Source organism: Carcharhinus amblyrhynchos, chromosome 26, assembly GCF_965287045.1.
Source record: "Carcharhinus amblyrhynchos chromosome 26, sCarAmb.v2.hapA, whole genome shotgun sequence".
Taxonomy (NCBI): domain Eukaryota; kingdom Metazoa; phylum Chordata; class Chondrichthyes; order Carcharhiniformes; family Carcharhinidae; genus Carcharhinus; species Carcharhinus amblyrhynchos.
The window spans coordinates 40495538-40517348 of record NC_137349.1 but is presented as its reverse complement, the minus strand read 5'-3'; the positions used below and the strand labels follow the sequence as shown (position 1 = coordinate 40517348).

Genomic DNA, 21811 nt, shown 5'->3' with positions numbered 1-21811 from the left:
ATGGAGAGTTCTGGCCTCAGACAGAGCATATAACAGCTCAGACAGTTTACAGATTACTGATTAGAATGCGAGTCTTTACAACTAACCTGCTATTCAAGTCTTAAAGATGCTGACAACTTGAGTGGAAAGAGCATTAAGCGCAGGTTAAAGAGATGTGTATTGTCTCCAGACAGTGCAGTAAGTAAGACGTTCTCAAACACTGCAGATGGGAATAAATCCGAATCTTCTGTGATTTCAATTTTTAAAAACATCATTCATGGGATGCGAGTGGCTAAGCATTTATTGCCCATCGCTAATTGCTCTTGAACTGAGTGCCTTTTCAGAGGGCATTTAAGAATCAACACAATGCTGTGGACCTGGAGTCGCATGTAGGCCAGACCGGGAAAGGGTGAAAGATTTCCTTCCCTAAACCAATTCCAGAGAAGGTATCTCAACTTGCCAAAGAACTCAACTTATAGAAATCTGATCGCAATAGACTGTAGTTTCGTCCTTTTTGGATTTTTACTGAATTCACATTTCATCATCTGCAAGGGTAGGATTTGAACCTTAGTCCCCAAAGCATTACCCTGCATCTCTAGATTACTAGTCCACTGACAATACCACTACGCCATCACCTCGCTTTCAGATTAATTTCTGTGGACCATTGTAGCTTTGCAGTTTGTAGCTTGTACAAGTGTGTTCTAGGCTGTCAATCTCTGCAAGTGTAGCTCTGAAAGACTGGATGCTTATATTTCTAGAAATGATACTGTACTGCTAGAACAGCGCTTGATATTTGTTTATTTTTCTGGATTTATTCTGTTGCTGTGTTGAATTTGCCTGGACCTATACCATTCCCAAGTAATGTGATGTTGATTTAACTGTTTACTGTGCTGAAGTTGGCAGTATAGAATATTTTAGTAGAAATTCATGGAGACTCTTTCCATCTTTAACAGTTCTATACCTTTAAAGATCTTTTAAGTCATTTATGAATTGGTATCATATTGAAGAATAGGTGTCCAATCTTTGTGCAATTAAATCCCTATCTCTGAGTTTGGTGGGTGTGCTGGAGGGTCTCTGAGTATGGTCTTCATGTAATCTTTGTGCTTGTATGCAGATTTGGGATTTGGCAGACCCTGAAGGCAAAGGTTACCTGGATAAACAGGTATGTGAGTCATGCTTTTATTAATTCTAATCTGTTGATTTTCACTAATTCCTCTCATACTTAACCCTCTCTTTACATTTTAGGGCTTTTATGTGGCTTTACGCCTGGTAGCGTGTGCACAGAATGGCCATGATGTTAACCTGAGCAGTCTAAATGTGACACTGCCACCGCCCAAATTTGTAAGTGTCTAAACCTCTAAACAAAATTCTAAATCAGTGTATGTTGACTGGTGTCATTAAAGGTGTGCAGTAGAACTCACAGTTGTTAATTCACTGCCTAACTTCATTTAACATAGCAGTATTTTCACCTGACTTGCCTTCATAAAGTTGCATGATTTCACACGTGTTGATTTTCAACGTAAACTCTAATGAGCATGCTAGTTTCCTTGCGTTTTACTAAACTAGCCAAGTGAAACTGCTTGTAGTCAAGACCAGTGCTTATGATTGAAAATATGTCGAATAGAGCACTGTTTGTCGCTGCTTCGAGCAAAAGCTTACTTACACGCGGTATTACCACGTTGGGTTAGTTGTTCCTTGAGATTCAACGATAGTATGAGTGTTAAATATGAATATTCTGTGAAAGTAGGGTGGCATTTTCTTGTATGGAAGATCAGTGTACAAGAGCTGTCTGCTACTTGAAGATCTGTTTGGTTAACCAAACCAGGTTTTGCTGGGACCATCCTGGTTTGTCATGAAATTATTCTAGTGTCCTGACAATTTCCTTAAAGTTCAAAATCCCTGATTTTCACCTTTTCTCTTTTTTGCCTGACAGAGAAAATCTGAGAGAAGTTTTGTCCTTCCTGTAAACAACTATTACATCGGATTGCATTGCATGCAGTGCACTTGTTTTGCTCTCCCAATATCTCTGTGATGCCTCCAAAGAATTGTCACTATCTTTTGACGGCTTCTTTGCTGATGACATCTTTTAAATGGCGATGGAATAGGGTCACCGACTTTGGCTGGAGGTTTTTCAAAAGTTTATTTATTAGTATCACAAGGAGGCTTACATTAACACTGCAATGAAGAGTTACTGTGAAAATCCCCTAGTTGCCACATACTGGTGTCTGTTCGCGTACACTGAGGGAGAATTTACTCGGCCAATGTACTTAGCCAGCACGTCTTTTGGACCGCTAGAGGGAATCGGAGCACCTGGAAGAAACCCATGCAGATGTGGGGAGATCATGCAAATTCCACACAGATAATGACCCAAGCAAGAATCAAACCCAGGTCCCTGACACTGTGAGGCAGCAGTGCTAACACTGTGCCACCATGCCGCCCAGGTATCCTAGGAGATGTCATCACATGACCTCTCACCTGTATCTGCCCTGCCTCCCCCTCGACTCTTGCTATTGCTTACCCAACATGTCAATCATCACTGAGCCCTACCTACACATGTCTTTTAATTCCCCCATTTAAAAAAATCTGGTGTCCCTAGGATAAGTTGTGAAATGTACTGGTGCTTTGTCAACAGGAGGATTAGTGTAGCACTTTAAGCCTGGGCTCAAGGATAGAACTTTACCTGTGAGTGAGAAAGTCGTACAAAAAGATGAGTGGGAAAGCTCACTCCATGATCCAAGCTGGCACTTTAGTGCATTACTAAAGGAGTGCTGAATTGTTGGAGGTACCATCTTTTGACTGTGACATTAAGCTAAAGCCCCAGCTGTCCTTTCAGCTGAATATAAAGATAGCATCCCCTGGTCTGAAGAAGAACAGCGGAGTTCTCTTAATGGCGTAAGCAATGTTTTTACCTAAGCCAATCTCACAAAATCAGATTCTCTGGCTATTATCTCTTTTCTGTTTATGGGACACTGCTGTATGTAAATTGGTTACTGCATTTCCATCATTATATCTGTGTTGGTACTCAATGTAATGCACTGGCAGTGAAGCTTTGGGTCATGCTGCCATTTTGAGAAACATTAAATCAATGCAAATTTATATGTTTTGTCTCGTTTTAATTCCTTTCTGTGCTGTGTGGCACAGGAGGATTAGTTATGGCGTATAATAGTTGGTTGGATACGAAAGGGGGAAAGTCAGTCATAGAGTGAAACAAATAGAGGCCCTGAGACCCATTGTGCCAGTGCCAGCTCTTTAAAAGAGCTATCAAACTATTCCCACTCCCAAACCTCTTTCCCCATAGCCATTCAAATTTTCTCCCTTCAATTAGCTTCAGAAGTTGTTATTCAATCAATTTCCAATCCATTCAGGTCACGCATTGCTGATCACGACAACTTGTGTGTAAAAAAAAAGCTTAGTTTGTGTTGCTTCTGGTTCTTCTGTTAATTGCTTTAAGGTTTTGTTGTCTGGTTCTCCATATAATTCTTTACACAATTAAAGTCTCTCTTTCTTGGGACTGTTTCAGTAACCCTGTCTATGATACCCTTACTAAGTGCACAGTCCAGAATTGAACACGTGACTTGTGCTGAGACAAATCTGAGATGTGTAGGTTAGAGGGATTAGTGAATAAAATATGTAGGGATATGGAGGTAGAGCCTGGGTGGGATTGTGGTCAGTACAGACTCAATGGGCCGAATGAACTCTTTCTGTAGGGTTTCTATGATTTCTATGAAATGTTATATGAAAATTTAATTGTGGCATGCACCAAATGAGAGGTTCAGTCCTGGTATGTACTTATACTCTGTGCTTGTGTTGGTGCTGTGTGCTGCAGGAGGATGTACCAGGGTTGCGCTGGTGCTCTTTGACATGAGAGACATGGAGTACAATGTTAGCAAGTGTGAGGTTATCCACTTTGGCAGGAATAATAGTAGGAGGGATTACTATTTAAAGGGCGAAAAGCTGCAGCATGCGACAGTGCAGAGGGACCTGGGGGTCTTTGTGCATGAGTCGCAAAAACCCAGTCTGCAGGTGTGGCAGGTAATCAAGAAGGCGAATGGGATGCTGGCCTTTATAGCGAGGGGGATAGAATATAAAAGCAGGGAGGTCTTGCTGCAACTGTATAGGGCACTGGTGAGGCCGCAGCTGGAGTACTGTGAGCAGTTTTGGTCGCTGCACTTACGCAAGGATATTTTGGCCTTGGAGGGAGTGCAGAGGAGGTTCACTAGGCTGATACCGGAGATGAGGGGGTTAGACTATGAAGAGAGACTAAATAGACTGGGTCTGTACTCGTTGGAGTTTAGAAGGATGAGGGGGGATCTTATTAGAGACGTATAAGATAATGAAAGGGATGGATAGGGTAAAGGTAGAGAGATTCTTCCTGCTTAGAAAGGACAGCAGGACTGGAGGGCCACAGCCTTAAGATGGGGGGGGGGGGGGGGACCGCAGTTTAGAACGGAGTTGAGGAGGAACTTCTTCACTCAAAGGGTGGCGAATCTCTGGAATTCTCTGCCCGTTGACGTGGTGGAGGCTCCCTCGCTAAATATATTTAAGACACGGGTAGATAGGTTTTTGACAGACAAGGGAATTAAGGGTTATGGGGAGAAAGCGGGAAAGTGGAACTGAGCCACTTCAGATCAGCCATGATCTTATTGAATGGCGGGGCAGGCTCGAAGGGCTAGGTGGCCTACTCCTGCTCCTATTTCTTATGTAGAATCAGCTCTGGTGTCTGCTGGTGTTGTGTGGTGTAGTTGAACCAGTCGTAGTGCATTAGGTATAAGAGTTGTCCTGAATTATTGCTAGGCTTATCAGTTTACTGGGTCAAATGTAATTTAGTAGTATCCCAGGGAACTTACCCCAGTTTGTTTCCTAACTAAAAGTAATTGATGTAACAACATACAATTTGCAGTTCTCATTTTATAGCTGGTTTCCTTGAACATGTAAATATTTGTAGATGTAACTTATTCCAAGACTTCATTATTCAGAGCTTGTGTGTACTTCATTACTAATGAATTGTGCTTTATCTTTTGGCAGCATGACAGCAGTAGTCCCTCACTGATAGCACCTCCTCCTTCTTCGGACACACACTGGGCTGTAAGGGTGAGTTGGATAGCTGACTTCATACAGTCAAAATGGTTAGATTTCATCTGTGATAACTGTTTGAATTAGCCTAGATTGGATGAATTGAGAGTCTCTGCTGTCATTGCCTTATGAACAATTTATTTGGATCATCTTAATTTGAGTGAGAATCTGCTCACCTTCCAAAGCTGCCCTGAATTGTCACTAAATTTGGCATTGTCCTTAGTTCACAAAGGAAATGGAGCAATGTTGCAATAATGCAATAGGTGATTCTCTTTTAAAGTTAGAGGGAGTAAAGGGAGTTTATTCTAGATCTAAGTATGTTCAACTTGGCCTGGGAATATGTAATCTTAATGTGGATCCTCATTTTTTTATATTCCTGTCTTCTTGTGTAACGATGTGGAGATGCCGGCATTTTTACTGGGATAAACACAGTAAGGAGTCTCACAACACCAGGTTAAAGTTCAACAGATTTATTTGGTAGTAAACGCCACTAGCTTTTGGAACGCTGTTCCTTCGTCAGGTGAGTGGGGAGTTCTGATCACAAACAGGGCATATAAAGGCACACACAGTTTACAGAATACAGATTAGAATGCAAGTCTTTATAGCTAATCTGCTATTCAAGTCTTAAAGGTGCAGACAATGTGAGTGGAGATAGCATTAAGCATAGGTTAAAGAGATGTGTATTGTCTCCAGACAGGACAGTAGGTGAGATGTTGCAAGCCCAGGCAAGTTATGGGGGTTACAGATAGTGTGACATGAACCCAAGATCCCGGTTGAGGCCATCCTCACGTGTGTGGAACTAGGCTATCAGTTTCTGCTCAGCGGCTCTGCGCTGTTGTATGTCGTGAAGGCCGCCTTGGAGAACATTCACCCAAAGCTCAGAAGCCGAATGCCCGTGACCGCTGAAGTGTTCCCCAGCAGGAAGGGAATAGTCTTGCCTGGTGATTGTCGAGCGGTGTTCATTCATCCATTGTCGTAGCATCTGCGTGGTCCCCCCCAGTGTACCATGCCTTGGGATGTCCTTTCCTGCAGCGTATCAGGTAGACAATTTTGGCCGAGTTGCAAGAATATGTGCCATGTACCTAAGAACATAAGAAATAGGAGCAGGAGTGGGCCATCTAGCCCTTCGAGCCTGCCCCGCCATTCAATAAGATCATGGCTGATCTGTCGTGTCTCAGTTCCACATTCCCACCCTCTCCCCATAACCCTTAATCCCCTTGCCTATCAAAAACCTATCAACCTGCGTCTTAAAAATATTTAGCGAGGCAGCCTCCACCACTTCAACGGGCAGAGAATTCCAGAGATTCACCACCCTTTGAGTGAAGAAGTTCCTCCTCAACTCCGTTCTAAACTGCCCCCCCTTTATCTTGAGGCTGTGCCCTCTAGTCCTACTGTCCTTTCTGAGCGGGAAGAGCCTCTCCACCTCTATCCTATCCATCCCATTCATCATCTTATATGTCTCAATGAGATCTCCCCTCATTCTTCTAAACTCTAACGAGTACAAGCCTAGTTTATTCAGCCTCTCCTCATAGCTCAACCCCCTCAACTCCGGTATCAGCCTAGTAAACCTCCTCTGCACTCCCTCCAAGGCCAAAATATCCTTGCGTAAGTGCGGCGACCAAAACTGCACACAGTACTCCGGCTGCGGCCTCACCAATGCCCTATACAGCTGCAGCAAGACCTCCCTACTTTTATATTCAATCCCCCTTGCTATGAAGGCCAGCATCCCATTTGCTTTCCTGACCACCTGCTACACCTGTAGGCTAGGTTTTTGCGACTCATGCACAAGGACCCCGAGGTCCCTCTGCACCGTCGCCTGCTGCAATTTTTCGCCATGTAAGTAATAATCCTTCCTATCATTATTCCTACCAAAGTGGACAACCTCACATTTGCCAACATTAAATTCCATTTGCCAGTTCCTGGCCCATTCGCCCAGCCTATCTAGATCCTTCTGTAGACTCTCCACACCCTCCGCACAATTTGCCATTCCACCAATCTTGGTGTCATCAGCGATGGATGATGTTCTCACGTGAAACGCTACGACAATGGATGAATGAACACCGCTTGACAATCACCAGGCAAGACTATTCCTGTCCTGTTGGCGAACACTTCAGTGGTCACGGGCATTCGGCGTCTGAGCTTCGGGTGAACGTTCTCCGAGACGGCCTTCACAACATACAAAAGCGCAGAGTCACTGAGCAGAGACTGATAGCCAAGTTCCGCACACATGAAGATGGCCTCAACCGGGATCTTGGGTCATGTCACACTATCTGTAACCCCCATGACTTGCCTGAACTTGCAACATCTCACTTACTGTCCTGTCTGGAGACAATATACATCTCTTTAACCTATGCTTAATGCTATCTCCACTCACATTGTCTGCACCTTTAAGACTTGAATAGCAGATTAGCTGTGAAGACTCGCATTCTAATCAGTATTCTGTAAACTGTGTGTGCCTTTATATGCCCTGTTTGTGATCAGAACTCCCCCTCACCTGACGAAGGAACAGCGTTCTGAAAGCCAGTGGTGTTTACTACCAAATAAACCTATTGGACTTTAACCTGATGTTGTGAGACTTGTTCTTGTGTTATGACAATGTAAGGAGAAAGATAATGTAAGGGAAATAAGAGAGGTTGGACGCCAAATGTAAAAGAAGGATCAGATAACAAAATCCTAATGCCCTCTCTGGAAGTATGAAACGTATTTGAGACTTAGATAGACTTGATAATGGATGAAATTTTGGGGGAAAAGAAATACTGGACGTGGATGAGAAAAACAAACTTTTTTAGACATTTTGAAACTTCAGGAAGAGATATGAGAGTTCCACTTAGTAATTGCAGGGGCCAGGGTTATTTATGGGAAGCAGGGCTGTGTGAGGCAATCTTAAACAGTAAACAATAGAAAGAAACCAGTCTTGCATGTCTTGTCGGAGGATGTAGAATTGACCATTGCTGTGTGATAGAAATAAATGTTTTTTGTAGTAGACTTGTGCTGTGAAGGAGATTGATTAACTTAGAGTGGAATCAGAAGCAACAGGATTGACCATTGATGGGAGTGGGCTATTGGTATGCGTTTTGAATTTTGCATTTGAAGGGAAAGTTAGATAATTATGAACTTTGGTGAAAGGCCATGGATAGCAAGTTGCTGATATATATCTGTGCTAGAGGTCCTGGAGGTGTTCACAATAATATCAAGCAACAACCAAAATGTCTAAGAACAGAAGATCAAAAACATAATAAACCAGTGGTGTATCCATGCTAAGAACTACTGTAATTGTGAGACAGGTCAGAACTTTCAAGTCTAATGCTGGGGTGAATATTCACACAAGTTGTTTTCAAGACCAGCTTCATTGCCTTTTCAGAATCTCTAATAGAAAACAGTAACTACTTTTGCCTCTCTTCCCACAGCCTGAAGAGCGAGCCAAATTTGATGGAATTTTTGAAAGCTTGAGTCCCCTAAATGGCCTGCTTTCGGGTGACAAGGTCAAACCTGTGTTGATAAACTCAAACCTCCCTTTGGATGTCTTGGGAAGGGTGAGCATGTTACATCTGAGCACGTGGTTAATTTCAGCGCAAAACTGATGTTGAGGTTTCGGCTGCTAAATCAAAAATACTTGCAATGCAGCTTAGCTCGATAGATTTTTTTGTTCAAATACCAAGGCCAATTATTTAAACTGGAGCAGGTTAGTGAAACAGTACAGTTATTGGATTGCACACAGCAGCAGAGCAGGATATAAATCAAACAGCTGTAGTTCAACTCCCCATTCAGGACCTTATCCACTGCAGTGAACCTAATTCAGTATTTCTTTATTCAGCGCTCTCTCTAAGACTGGCTTTTTGGAATCTCACTAATAAGGAATATTATGGAAGCTGTTGGGATAATGATGGATTTCAATCTCTTAACTTCTGAAGAACCAAAATGAAATTAACAAACTTTGGAATAATATGTATCTTTAGAGAAGGAGTTTATCTGTCTAAACCTTATGAATTGCAGAGGCTAAATCTTTTCATCATGGTTCAAAGCAACAATTTATTCGATTTTTTTTGATGGTCTGCATGCTTCAAATAAATTGATTTGTTCTTGAAGAGCTAAGCATCAGGGGGCCAATACTTGGCTGGTTGGAGTCATACCTGGTACATAGGAAGATGGTTGTTGTTGCAGCGGGTCAGTCATCTCAGCTGCAGGACATCTCTGCAGGAATCCCTCAGGGTAGTGTCCTAGACCCAACAATCTTCAGTTGCTTCATCAATGACCTTCCCTCTATCATAAGGTCTGAAGTGGGGATGTTCGTTGATAATTGCATAACGTTCAGCACTGTTCATGACTCCTCAGATACTGAAGCAGTCCATGTTCAAATGCAACGAGATCTGAACAATATCCAGGTTTGGGCTGACAAGTGGCAAGTAACATTTGCGCCACACAAATGCCAGGCAATGACCATCACCAATAAGAGACACTCTATCCACCGCCCCTTGACCCTCAGTGGTGTAAGCACCACTGAATTCCCCACTGTCAACACCCTTGGGTTAACATTGACCAGAAACTCAACTGGACTCGCCACCTAAACACGGTGGCTACAAGAGTAGGCCGCAGGCCAGTATACTGAGGCAAATAACTCACCTCCTGACTCCCCAAAGCCTACCACTATCTACAAGTCACAAATCAGGAGCGTGATGGAATGTTCCCCATTTGCTTGGATGGGTGCAGCTCCAACAACACTCAAGAAGCTTGACACCATCCAGGATAATCCAGCCTGCGTGATTAGCCCCACATCTACAAACATTCAATCCCTCCACCACTGACGCTCAGTAGCAGCAGTGTGCACTATCTACAAGATGCACTGCAGCAATTCATCAAAGATCCTTAGACAGCACCTTCTAGACCTGTGACCACTTTCATCTGGAAGGACAAGGGCAGCAGATACATGTGAACACCACCATCTGTAAGTTCCCCTCCAAGCCACTCACCATCCAGACTTGGAAATATATCGCCATTCCTTCGCAGTTGCTGGGTCAAAATCCTGGAATTCCCTCCCTGGCAGCATTGTGGGTCAACCCATAGCATGTGGACTGCAGCGATTCAAGGAGGCAGCTCACCACCACCTTCTCAAGGGCAACTAGGGATAGGCAATAAATGCTGGCCAGCCAACGACGCCCATATCCATGTATGGATGAATAAAAAAACATATAACTTGACAGGAAGATATACCAAAATTGAGCAAGCACATATTTAGCTAATGGGAGCAAGTATTTGGTCATTAATCTTTAACTTTAACCATAAGCGTACTGCCTGTATGTCATAACATTGATTTATAAAATCAAATTTGTGTGGAATAAAGCCACTTCCATCCATCCCATTTCAATTTCTTACCCTCATCTATGAGATAGATTCCTTGAACAAGAGATAGTTCCTAGACTGCCCATCTTTGGTAGAATTTTTACTCTTTTTAACGAGTCCCATTAGGGGAAACCACATATACTTTTTGAACTAAAGCTCACTAAAGGAAGAGATTTGTATTTACAAGTGTGACTGCATTAATCTGAGGCCCTGGTCATACAGACAAAATTTGAAGTCAGGTTGAAGGGAAAAAAAAGAGGATCTGAAGTTCCAAAATTGAAGGCAAACAGTTTGACATCCTCCGCAATGTAAGAGGCACAGTGATTTTACACCACAAACGCTTCTGTAGATGAATGGAAGATGGGACTTCCCTTCTGAAAATGCTTATATATGCCATACCTCTGGAATGTGAGCTAATAGAGTCCAGAAACACAGTCTCACAAAAATACCTCAGTCTATCTGCAATTTGACCATTCCAATATTAAATCAGAGTCTTATAAGTCATCCTGAGAAGAGTAGAAGAAGGAAAAGATAATGCTTCAAATATATTTAAACCAATAACTACTGGTATCTAACATTTATATTTCTTGTTACCATATCTGTCATTTTTCAAATTGGTATGAAGAACAATTGATTCTTGAGTTAAATTTCTGATTTGCTGAAATATCTAATTGTAATGGATGAAAAACATCACTTCTAGTTACGAACCAACTGCCATGTGAAACCAGCCCTAAAAACTGCTTTGCTTGTTTTCCTCAAAATCATCTCTCAGTGACTAATAACATTGATAATATAAATAAACCTGATCTTACTGGACAAAATGATAAATTCACCCGTTCAGTCAGCCATTCTGCATGAAAGATATTTCAGGCTTGAATTCAGTATTGTCCACTGTGTTCCTGAAGCTTGCCTAACTGAAGAACCAGAGAGATAAAATGGGCATGCCTCTCCAGAAGAACTTCCTACAGGTATTTGTAATGTCAAATGGCTAACATTACAAGTGAGTTTAATGTTTTGGCATTCATTCCACTAGGCTTAGCCATGACGTGTGAGCAACCACATGACAAATTTCCAAAATGCATGGGTATCACTATTGAACCACAGCTCAATATGCCCTTGGATTGTTACCTGTGACTGGGTTTAATACTAGGTTTGAAAGTGGGGATTACAAAGAAGAATTCATGAAATTCTCAATTGTGATTGAATGCTTTCATCAATAGTTGACATCTCGGCTGTGCGCATCTGTCTTTGATTCACTTAACCAAACCCCCCCTTATGTTTCTTGGCTGAGGCTGTTTAACTCCTTGGTTTCAATTTTTATTCTCATTAGGTTTGGGACCTTAGTGATGTTGATAAGGATGGCCACCTGGACAGAGATGAGTTTGCTGTGGTAAGTCTTATACTACCTTTGGTTACATGAGGACACAGAGAGTGTCTAGGATCAAAATATTGGTTTGAAATCCAAGACCTGAATTTTGAGAATTACAACTGAACCAATTTGAATGAAAATTTGTTCACAGAGACACATAATTCACTGCACTTTTTTGCCATATTTTTTCTCCTTTGTCTGGTTACTCACATACTTGCCTCTATCAGTGGACTGTGGAAGTTCACTTGATTTACACTGATCCTTCAACTCATTGATGAGGCAGTGCAGGATTGTCAAAGGTTGTGGATTGGAATTTGCTCCTACTGGCGACCGAATGGCATTAGCCACTTTTTGGATTTCGGCTTGCCTGTAGACCTTCTGTCAACTTTTTCACTGGAAGTTCCTGTCAGCCAACCATTCAAAAAGTGCAGCACTCTCTGCAGGAAATCTGACCAGCGACTGTGCCTCCTTAACCAATCAGTTTGAAGAAACAGGTTGTGTCAGTAAAAATATTGAATTAAATGCGTAATAGGGCATAGAAAGTGAAAATGAAAGAAATGAATTGGATTAGGAGCGAATGATTTAAAAAAAGACAACATTTAAATAAAGGTTAATCTGTAATTTATGTCGTAAAATCTCAAACAATAATTAAAGTTGAAGAGAGACAGCACACATCAAGTTAGTTCTCAGTTCCAGAAAAGGCAGCTTGGTAATAAGTAAGAGTTAGCACTGTGTTTTAAGGATACATACACTAGAGTGGACAAGGCCTCATTTTTCTGGCGAATTGTATATTTGTGAGGGAAGCCAAGGAATTTCATGCTGTTCTTTCTCCTCTTCATTTTACAGTGCCCCCTTGCTCCCCACATTTTTATTGTAACCACAGCCCCCACACACTTATTTAAAATCACCTTCTCTCCCACATTTGCTCTACCCTCCTGGGCGCTCTGCCCTTCTTTACTCTGTGACTCCCATCTCTTTTCCTTGGAGCCCACTCTTTGACAGTCTTCCTTCCCCCACCATCTCCCATTTACTCCAATTACTATTGTCTCTACATTCCCTAATTTGTTGGTGCTGTTAGATACCTGAGGGTGTGGTTGACTTGCATAATGTTAGTACATGCATCTGAAACCTATTAGAATGCATGCCTTTCTGTTAGTACCAGAATGATCTACGTTTAGTGTTGATCTTGGTTTTCCCTAAAGCTTGGGGAATCTCATAGTATGATTAGAATGTTGCACTTTGTGGAATGTTGTTGAGGATGGAGCCAGACATGCAGAAAAGGAATACAGTTGCTCAGGAAGGATCTCCTGATCACCTGTGTTTTGAGGGAGACTGGATAAGGTAAATGTTTTGAAGATTAATCTATCACATGTAAGATCTGGAATTGACTGATATAGTCATTAGTGTGTTGGAGTTAAAGGAGGGAACCCAAGTCAGCCTGGAATAAGCAATGTTCTAAGTATCTCACAAAAAGGAGGTCTATGTAGGTGTCTATCGAAACATCTTTTTGTTCGGAAGAAATGAATAGAATTAAAGGAGAAGTTGTTTAATGTGAGATGGTGCTGGTGAATGGAGATAAGTTGGACCTTTGTATATAAGAACATAAGAACATAAGAAATAGGAGCAGGAGTAGGCCATCTAGCCCTTTGAGCCTGCCCCGCCATTCAATAAGATCATGGCTGATCTGTTGTGGCTCAGTTCCACTTTCCCGCCCTCTCCCCATAACCCTTAATCCCCTCTCTTATCAAGAACCCATCAACCCGCTTCTTAAAAATATTTAGCGAGGCAGCCTCCACCACTTCAACGGGCAGAGAATTCCAGAGATTCACCACCCTTTGAGTGAAGAAGTTCCTCCTCAACTCCGTTCTAAACCGCCTCCCCTTTATCTTGAGGCTGTGCCCCCTAGTCCTACTGTCTTTTTTGAGCGGGAAGAGTCTCTCCACCTCTATCCTATCCATCCCATTCATCATCTTATACGTCTCAATGAGATCTCCCCTCATTCTTCTAAACTCTAACGAGTACAAGCCTAGTTTATTCAGCCTCTCCTCATAGCTCAATCCCCTCAACTCCGGTATCAGCCTAGTAAACCTCCTCTGCACTCCCTCCAGGGCCAAAATATCCTTGCGCAGGTGCGGCGCCCAAAACTGCACACAGTACTCCAGCTGCGGCCTCACCAATGCCCTATACAGCTGCAGCAAGACCTCCCTACTTTTATATTCAATCCCCCTCGCTATGAAGGCCAGCATCCCATTCGCCTTCCTGACCACCTGCTGCACCTGCAAGCTGGGTTTTTGCGACTCATGCACAAGGACCCCGAGGTCCCTCTGCACCGTCGCCTGCTGCAGTTTTTCGCCACGTAAGTAATAGTCCTTCCTACCATTCTTCCTACCAAAGTGGACCACCTCACACTTGCCAACATTAAACTCCATTTGCCATTTCCTGGCCCGTTCGCCCAGCCTATCTAGATCCTTCTGCAGACTCTCCACACCCTAGTCCTAAGATTGCCCTAGCGGAAGAAGGAGCTGTAGAATGATTGGATATTCGTGGTGAAGAGGCAATGGTTAGCATCAGGAAATTGAAAATTGTTGAAGTGACACATATTGGAACAGTTTTGGATATAGGTGGAAAGAGACTGGACAAGGAGAGAACACATAAGGGTGATGGGAAGAAATCAGTTCAGGAGGGCAGGAAAAGGCTGAAACAAAGGATCTACTAGGGGGTCTTGTTTGTGGATCTTGAGAAGCAGGTAGAGTGAGGGAGAATATTGGAGATGGATAAAATGGTCCACTGTGCAGGAGGAGGATCCATGACTAAAGAATTGAATATAGAGGTGAAGACAACAGAAAAAGACTTCAGCATTATATCAAACTTGAAATTCATTGAGGTGGGGATCTAAAAGCCTGAAGCTAAGGCAAGCCAGAGGGTAGCCTGAATACACAGGAGAGATGTGATTAGAAGAAGTGATAGGGGCAGAGGGAAGTAGAGAGGAAGAATGATTTGGAGGGGCATTGGCAAGGAAATGAGAGTTTATTTTATTGGTGATAGTTTAAGTTCCTATTATGTAGTATTACTTGGCATTGAACTGTTCCATTTTGAAAGGATATGGGGCTGGTGTGGGAGATGGATTTGTTGTTCTTAAAGTTGGGATATAGCCAGATTGTCAGATGACATTGGGAAATCTTTACTCAGGCTCTGCTTGATTCTAGAGCTCTCTATTCTGGGAGCCAAAGAGTTTAATTTCCCAATGTGACTTTCTTTGCCTTCAGTTTGATTTTAAAAAAAGGTTACTAACTGATCTCTTGTAATTACAGATACAGAGACTATTAGGAATAATTAAAAGGAGCATTCAAATTACACAAGTGGAGCTACCTCTGCTGCTGAAATGTGCACACAGAGTGACTAACTTCTTTACTGTTTTATTTGCAGGCGATGCATCTTGTTTACAGAGCTTTGGAAAAGGAGCCAGTTCCCTCTGTTCTGCCACCTGCGCTTCTGCCACCATCCAAAAGGAAGAAGCAAGGTCCAGCACTTGCTGGTTCTGTACCAGTACTACCTGCCAGCCCTCCACCTAAAGACAGCCTGCGATCTACTCCTTCACATGGCAGTATTAACAGTTTAAATAGTGCGGGCAGCATCTCTCCAAAGCACATTAAACAGGTGATGAGATGGAAATCACTACATCTTGCTAAGATAATCTGCATTGTCACATCTCAGTCTCTGATGAGAGAATATACGAGAGTAACTCAGTGATTTGCTTATCCTTTTTGCCCTTTATTCAGTCTCTTCACTCCCAACAGCATAGTTAAGAATTGGAATCTTATTTGGTTGGATGCTTGATCCTTGTTGCTCTAGTCTTTCACATTGGGTTCCCTATGTATTATACATGCATGCTGTCTTCCTCCTGAAGGTTGAGTTGTTGCTGCAGTGCTATAATTAGTGTACATGCGACTGGTAGTTAACATTTGGTCAATCTTGCCCTTTGAGTTCTTTTGAGACCTTTGTATGGAACTAAAAAATACCTTGTAGCATTGAAATATGTTCTTTATGTGAGGCTTAGATTAGAACCCTGGCCTTTAATCATTTTCACATTCTTAGACATGGTGAGAGTTTTCTGGGCACAGTTAGAGGCACCTGAGGAAAGCAATGGATTAGTGACTTCAGTTAAATTGTGTTCCTGTCAAACCTCTCTCTCTCCCACAAATATAGTTAATTCCTGTGCTTTTTAATAAGACAAGTAATCTGTTAATAAGCACCCTACGCCTTATGCTCAAACATGAGGATATAGGTTAAAATGAAATAGTTATTCTATATAGAATATGAGCACACAGCTAGAGGGTTACAGGTTAAAAACAATGAACTTCAAAACAGTGATTATAGGGTCACCCCTCTCCAGCAGTTGTAGCTAATAAAAATGGACTTCCAACCAAAAGACTGGTATAACTCTAAGTGAACTGCGTATGTATTTGTTTAAAAACAGGACTCAATGTTATATTGATAAATGATAAATGGACCTTGAGCCAGATGGTGAAGTATGAAATTAGACACACATCCTTTTCTTGAAGTTAGTTCTGAAGAAGAATCAGATTGGACTTGAAACGATAACGCTATTTCTTTCTTCACAGATGTTGCCAGAACTGCTGAGCTTTTCCAGCATTTTGATATTTATTTCAGACCTTCAGCATCCACAGAATTTTACCAATAGTAGCATAAAACTTAAGTATTGCTGGGAAAAGAGATGCACTATGCGAATCACCAAAGGTACCAGTTTGGTGCTGTCTGCAGTCGTTGAGACGTACGGCCTACATACCTGTTTGCAACAGGCAAAGTACTGACCGTATTCAGCCAGTTGGTGCTTGCAAAATTCAAAACTTGGTAACAAACACTAGTGTCCACAATTGGACAGCACTTGCTAAACAATCCTGATGGTGCTCAGAAAATGTAAAATTATCAGATGGCTAGCAATGCGGCTCACTTATGCATGCTGGATGCCACATATATTCATACACAGCGCCTGTCTCTTGCAGACAGCAAGTGCACATCCATGCATTTCTCCTTTTCCAGTTAAACAAAAGCTTGGCGGACAGCCATTGGCTGGTTTGTTCCCCATGGCCAAGCCTTGACCAATCAGAGTTGACCCTAAACAAAGATTCTCTGCTGTATTTACCATGGCAACGCCTCAGTCCACTTACTATAGCATCAGTATTCATGAATATAAATTGTTCTTCCCTTCACTGTTGGTTCAATTTATGTAGTACAGAATACGTGCAAAATGAAAAGCTTTGATAGTATGTCTGCTTTCTCCAGCAATATTTTGTTTTCATCCCTTTTCTTGATTGTTTATTCACAAAATGCAGTGTTTAATGTCTGCCCCTTAGCTACCAGCCCAGTGTCCCAGCACTATTTTTTTCTAAGTGTTGTAAATACTTCATTGTCCTTCCCTTGTGTCTTAACAATATTAACACCCCATTAACATCAGACATAGATGGGTGTGTCCGGTGTTTCAAGGCCTGCTCTTGTTAAAGTAGCAGTAGAATCTGAAGCTTGAATATTGACAATATATGTTGGAAGGCTCTGTGAAAGATTTCTTTTACAGGTTTTACTTCTCCGTGGTTGTCCATCTCAGTCAGAAGACTAAGCTTAGACACTATGATGGTGGACATTTCTAATCGTCTGTAATTGAATAAATTTGAATTGAGTGACTTCCTCCTGTTCCATCCTTTTATACGCTTTAATCTCCAATGCCCAGTTGTAGTGAGGCTGTGGATAGTTGCTAAACCAGTTGTAATAATTGGATTATCACTCCTACAGTGTAAGGAGTCAATGTTGTACACTTGGGAATAATTATAAACCTGAATTGAAGTTAGACTTCTGTACTGGAATTTATAATAAGGTAGCAACATGGGTTGGCTGCCTTTTGCTGTTCAAAGAAATATAAAATTATGATCTCAATACAATGGCTTTCAATACTGATTTGTTCCAAAATTGATTCTCGTTATCACTTTGTTATTTCTACAGGTACTTAACAGGGCCTTATGGCAATTTGTCTCCAAGACTTTGCCAATATTGTTCTGAAGTCTGCGTGTCTCAATTGTTAATGTAGTCACTTTTCTTTCCAAATCCTCTACCCTTTCTAGCTCTATAATCTTCTCTAGCCTCAGATTGTCAGCAGTTCTCCAATTCAGAATTGATTTTAATTGCTCCGCTATTTCCCGCTGTGCTTTTAGCTGTCACAGAACCAGTACAGCACAAGGAAACCATTCGGCCTATTGAGTCTTTGCTGATTCTCTTGTAGATCAACCTAGATGGCCGCATTCCTGTGTTCTGCCCCTTTGGTCCTGCAAGTTTATTTCCCTCAAGAGCCCATCCAATTTCCTTTTGAAATCATTTATTGTTTTTGATTACACTATCCTCGTAGACAGTGAGTTTCAGATCATTGCTACTCGTTGTGTAGAAAGTTCTTGCTCGCATACATATGCATTGCACAAGTTTTGATAAATATATGCATTTCTGCAGTCCCTTTCACACCAGCAAACACTTTACAGCCAGTAAAATACTTTTGAAGCATAGTAACTAGTCACTGTTGTGATGTAGGAAGTGCAGCAGGCAATTTGCATATAACAAGATGCCACAAACAGTGTGAAAATGGCTAGATAATCTACTTCTTGTGATGTTGATTGAGGGTGAAAATATTGGCTAGGACATCAGGGATAACTTCCTGGTGATAATATGCTTTGGGATCTTTTATATCCACCTGAGAAGATCTTATTTTAGCATCTCATTTGAAATCTCAATCCTCTGACAGTTCAGCACACTCTCAGTACTTTCCCAATTTGCTCAGCCTCTCAACATAGGACAACTTGATTCATTGCTGTGCACCCTCCAATACAAGTACATAACATAAGAACATAAGAAATAGGAGCAGGAGTAGGCCATCTAGCCCTTCGAGCCTGCCCCGCCATTCAATAAGATCATGGCTGATCTGTCGTGGCTCAGTTCCACATTCCCGCCCTCTCCCCATAACCCTTAATCCCCTCTCTTATCAAACCCTCCATCAACCCGCGTCTTAAAAATATTTAGCGAGGTAGCCTCCACCACTTCAACGGGCAGAGAATTCCAGAGATTCACCACCCTTTGAGTGAAGAAGTTTCTCCTCAACTCCGTTCTAAACTGCCTCCCCTTTATCTTGAGGCTGTGCCCCCTAGTCCTACTATCCTTTCTGAGCGGGAAGAGTCTCTCCACCTCTATCCTATCCATCCCATTCATCATCATATACGTCTCAATGAGATCTCCCCTCATTATTCTAAACTCTAACGAGTACAAGCCCAGTTTATTCAGCCTCTCCTCATAGCTCAACCCCCTCAACTCCGGTATCAGCCTAGTAAACCTCCTCTGCACTCCCTCCAAGGCCAAAATATCCTTGCGTAAGTACAGCGCCCAAAACTGCACACAGTACTCCAGCTGCGGCCTCACCAATGCCCTATACAGCCGCAGCAAGACCTCCCTACTTTTATATTCAATCCCCCTCGCTATGAAGGCCAGCATCCCATTCGCCTTCCTGACCACCTGCTGCACCTGCAAGCTGGGTTTTTGCGACTCATGCACAAGGACCCCGAGGTCCCTCTGCACCGTCGCCTGCTGCAGTTTTTCGCCACGTAAGTAATAATCCTTCCTACCATTATTCCTACCAAAGTGGACCACCTCGCACTTGCCAACATTAAATTCCATTTGCCAGTTCCTGGCCTATTTGCCCAGCCTATCTAGATCCTTCTGTAGACTCTCCACACCCTCCGCACAATTTGCCGTTCCACCAATCTTGGTGTCATCAGCAAATTTCGACACCATACACTCGGTTCCCTCCTCCAGATCATCTATATAAATGGTAATCCGTCCTTAAACATGAAGACCAAAGCTGTACATAGCATTCCAGATGTGTTTCAAACATGTATGGGTTAGGTTGATTGGCCATGCTAAGAAATTGCCCCTTAGTATCTAGAGATGCTTAGGTTAGAGGGATTAGTGGGTGTAATATGTAGGGATATGGGGGTAGGGCCTGGGTGGGATTGTGTTTGGTGCAGACTCGATGGGCCAAAGGGCCTCTTTCTGCACTGTAGGGTTCTATGTTCACCAAAGTCCTGGTCAATTGTAGCAAGACTCCTTTATTTCACGCTGCATTTGGTTCAGTTAATGAATAAAGTTAGTGCTGTTCTCCAGGCTCTGATGGACTTGTGATCCTTTATACCATGTTACTTTAATGTACTGATATTGCAATTGCAGTCACCTGGAAAAATCTTGTTTGTTGCAGCCAGTAAACTGGGTTGTGCCATCTAATGACAAGATGCGGTATGATGACATCTTCCTCAAAATAGACTTGGATATGGATGGGTATGTCAGTGGCTTGGAAGTCAAAGATATCTTCATGCAATCTGCACTTCATCAGAACCTCTTGGCTCATATATGGTAAGAGTTGTAGAATTTGCATGCCGAGTATTTCAGCTAATAGATTGTGAAAGAATAGTCAGTATTTGGGATATCTTCACTCGTAAATGATGTCAGGCTATTTTCCAACAAAACTGAAGTCATTCTTGTCTTCTTTCAGTGCTGTCGCCTCCTAACATCTATCTTGTACTCATAGCGTACTGGTTAAAGCAAAATAATCCAATCTTAATTCATCAGATTTCAGTAATCTTCTGATCTGTGGCCTTGGCGATGGTTGCAAAATATGTCGAACTGAGACCATTGTGTTAATGTGCTAATGTCATGAGGCTGTCAATTATTTTGGAATGTCAGTACGAAGTGCCTTCTGTGAGTTGAGTGATAACATAAGAGAGCTGAACATGCAGGGCAGCATGTTTGCAATTTCCGAGCCAGAAGTGGGGAAATTTTTTCACACAGCAGGTGGTGAGTGTCTGGAACAAGCTGCCAGAGGTAGTAGTAGAGGCAGGTACAATTTTGTCTTTTAAAAAGCATTTAGACATTTACATGGGTAAGATGGGTATAGAGGGATATGGCCAAATGCAGGCAATTGGGACTAGCTTAGGGATTTAAAAAAAAGGCGGCATGGACATGTTGGGCTGAAGAGCCTGTTTCCATGCTGTAAACCTCTATGACTCTAAATGGTTAGTTGTGTACAGGTGGATAAGTGACACTTACAAATTGCTCTCCCAGGATTTAAACCCATGTTCCAACAAAAGATAAATTACCTTCAGGTTAGTGACTTTGTAATCAGTGATAACACCCTATATTATATCAGTAGAATGAATCAGAAGTTAATCAGCTCCTCAAACCTTTTCTACCATTTAGTTAGATTAACACATTTTCACAGAATTGTTACGGCTCAGGTGGAGGCCATTTGGCCCACTGTATCCACACTGGTTCTCCAAATGAGCATCTTGACCTAATGCCATCCTTCTACCTTTTTCCTGGACCTCTGTACGTTGTTTCTATTCAAGTACTCACCTAATGTCCTCTTGAATGCCTCAGTTGAATCTGCCTCCACCACACTTCCATGCAGAGCACTCCAGAGCCCAAACACTCGCGGTGTGGAAAAGTTCTTTTCTACATCACATTTGTTTCTTTTGCATATTGCTTTAAATCTGTGACCTCTTATTCTGGATCATTTAAGAGTTGGAATAGTTTCTGCCCATCTATTCTGTCCAGTCTCCTCATGATTTTGAGCATCTCTTTTAAACCTCCTCTTGGCTGCCTTCTCCAAGGAAAACAGTTCCAATCTATCTTTATAACTGAAGTTTCTCATTCCTGGAACCATTCTTGCAAACCTTTTCTGCACTGTCTCCAATGGGTTCACATCCTTCCTATAGTATGGCGCTCTGATCTGTATGCAGTATTCCAGATGAGGTCTAACTAGTGTCTTGTAAAAGTTCAGCATATCCTTCTTGTTCTTGTTCTCTATGCCCCAATTAATAATGCCCAAAATATTATATGCTTTAATAACTGCCCTCTCCATCTACCCTGTCACCTTCAATGATCTAGGCAAAAATATACCCAGGTTCCTCTGCTCCTGAATTGTAACCTTTATAATGTGTTATCTGTCCG

At 42.2% G+C, this 21811-nt stretch overlaps 1 protein-coding gene across 9 annotated transcripts in view; it reads left to right on the top strand.

Moving 5' to 3' along the window:
• The window catches only part of eps15l1a (epidermal growth factor receptor pathway substrate 15-like 1a), a 380478-nt gene that overhangs the window by 104562 nt on the left and 254105 nt on the right, over positions 1 to 21811 (top strand). For 8 of the 9 annotated variants that reach the window (XM_080212650.1, XM_080212643.1, XM_080212642.1 and 5 more), the window contains exons 4-10: positions 1094 to 1141; positions 1225 to 1320; positions 5005 to 5070; positions 8460 to 8585; positions 11720 to 11779; positions 15185 to 15415; positions 20061 to 20215. In XM_080212650.1, coding sequence (XP_080068776.1) covers positions 1094 to 1141; positions 1225 to 1320; positions 5005 to 5070; positions 8460 to 8585; positions 11720 to 11779; positions 15185 to 15415; positions 20061 to 20215 — 782 coding nt within the window. The remainder of the gene's footprint in view (positions 1 to 1093; positions 1142 to 1224; positions 1321 to 5004; positions 5071 to 8459; positions 8586 to 11719; positions 11780 to 15184; positions 15416 to 20060; positions 20216 to 21811) is intronic. The other variant, XM_080212644.1, reaches the window with a different exon arrangement.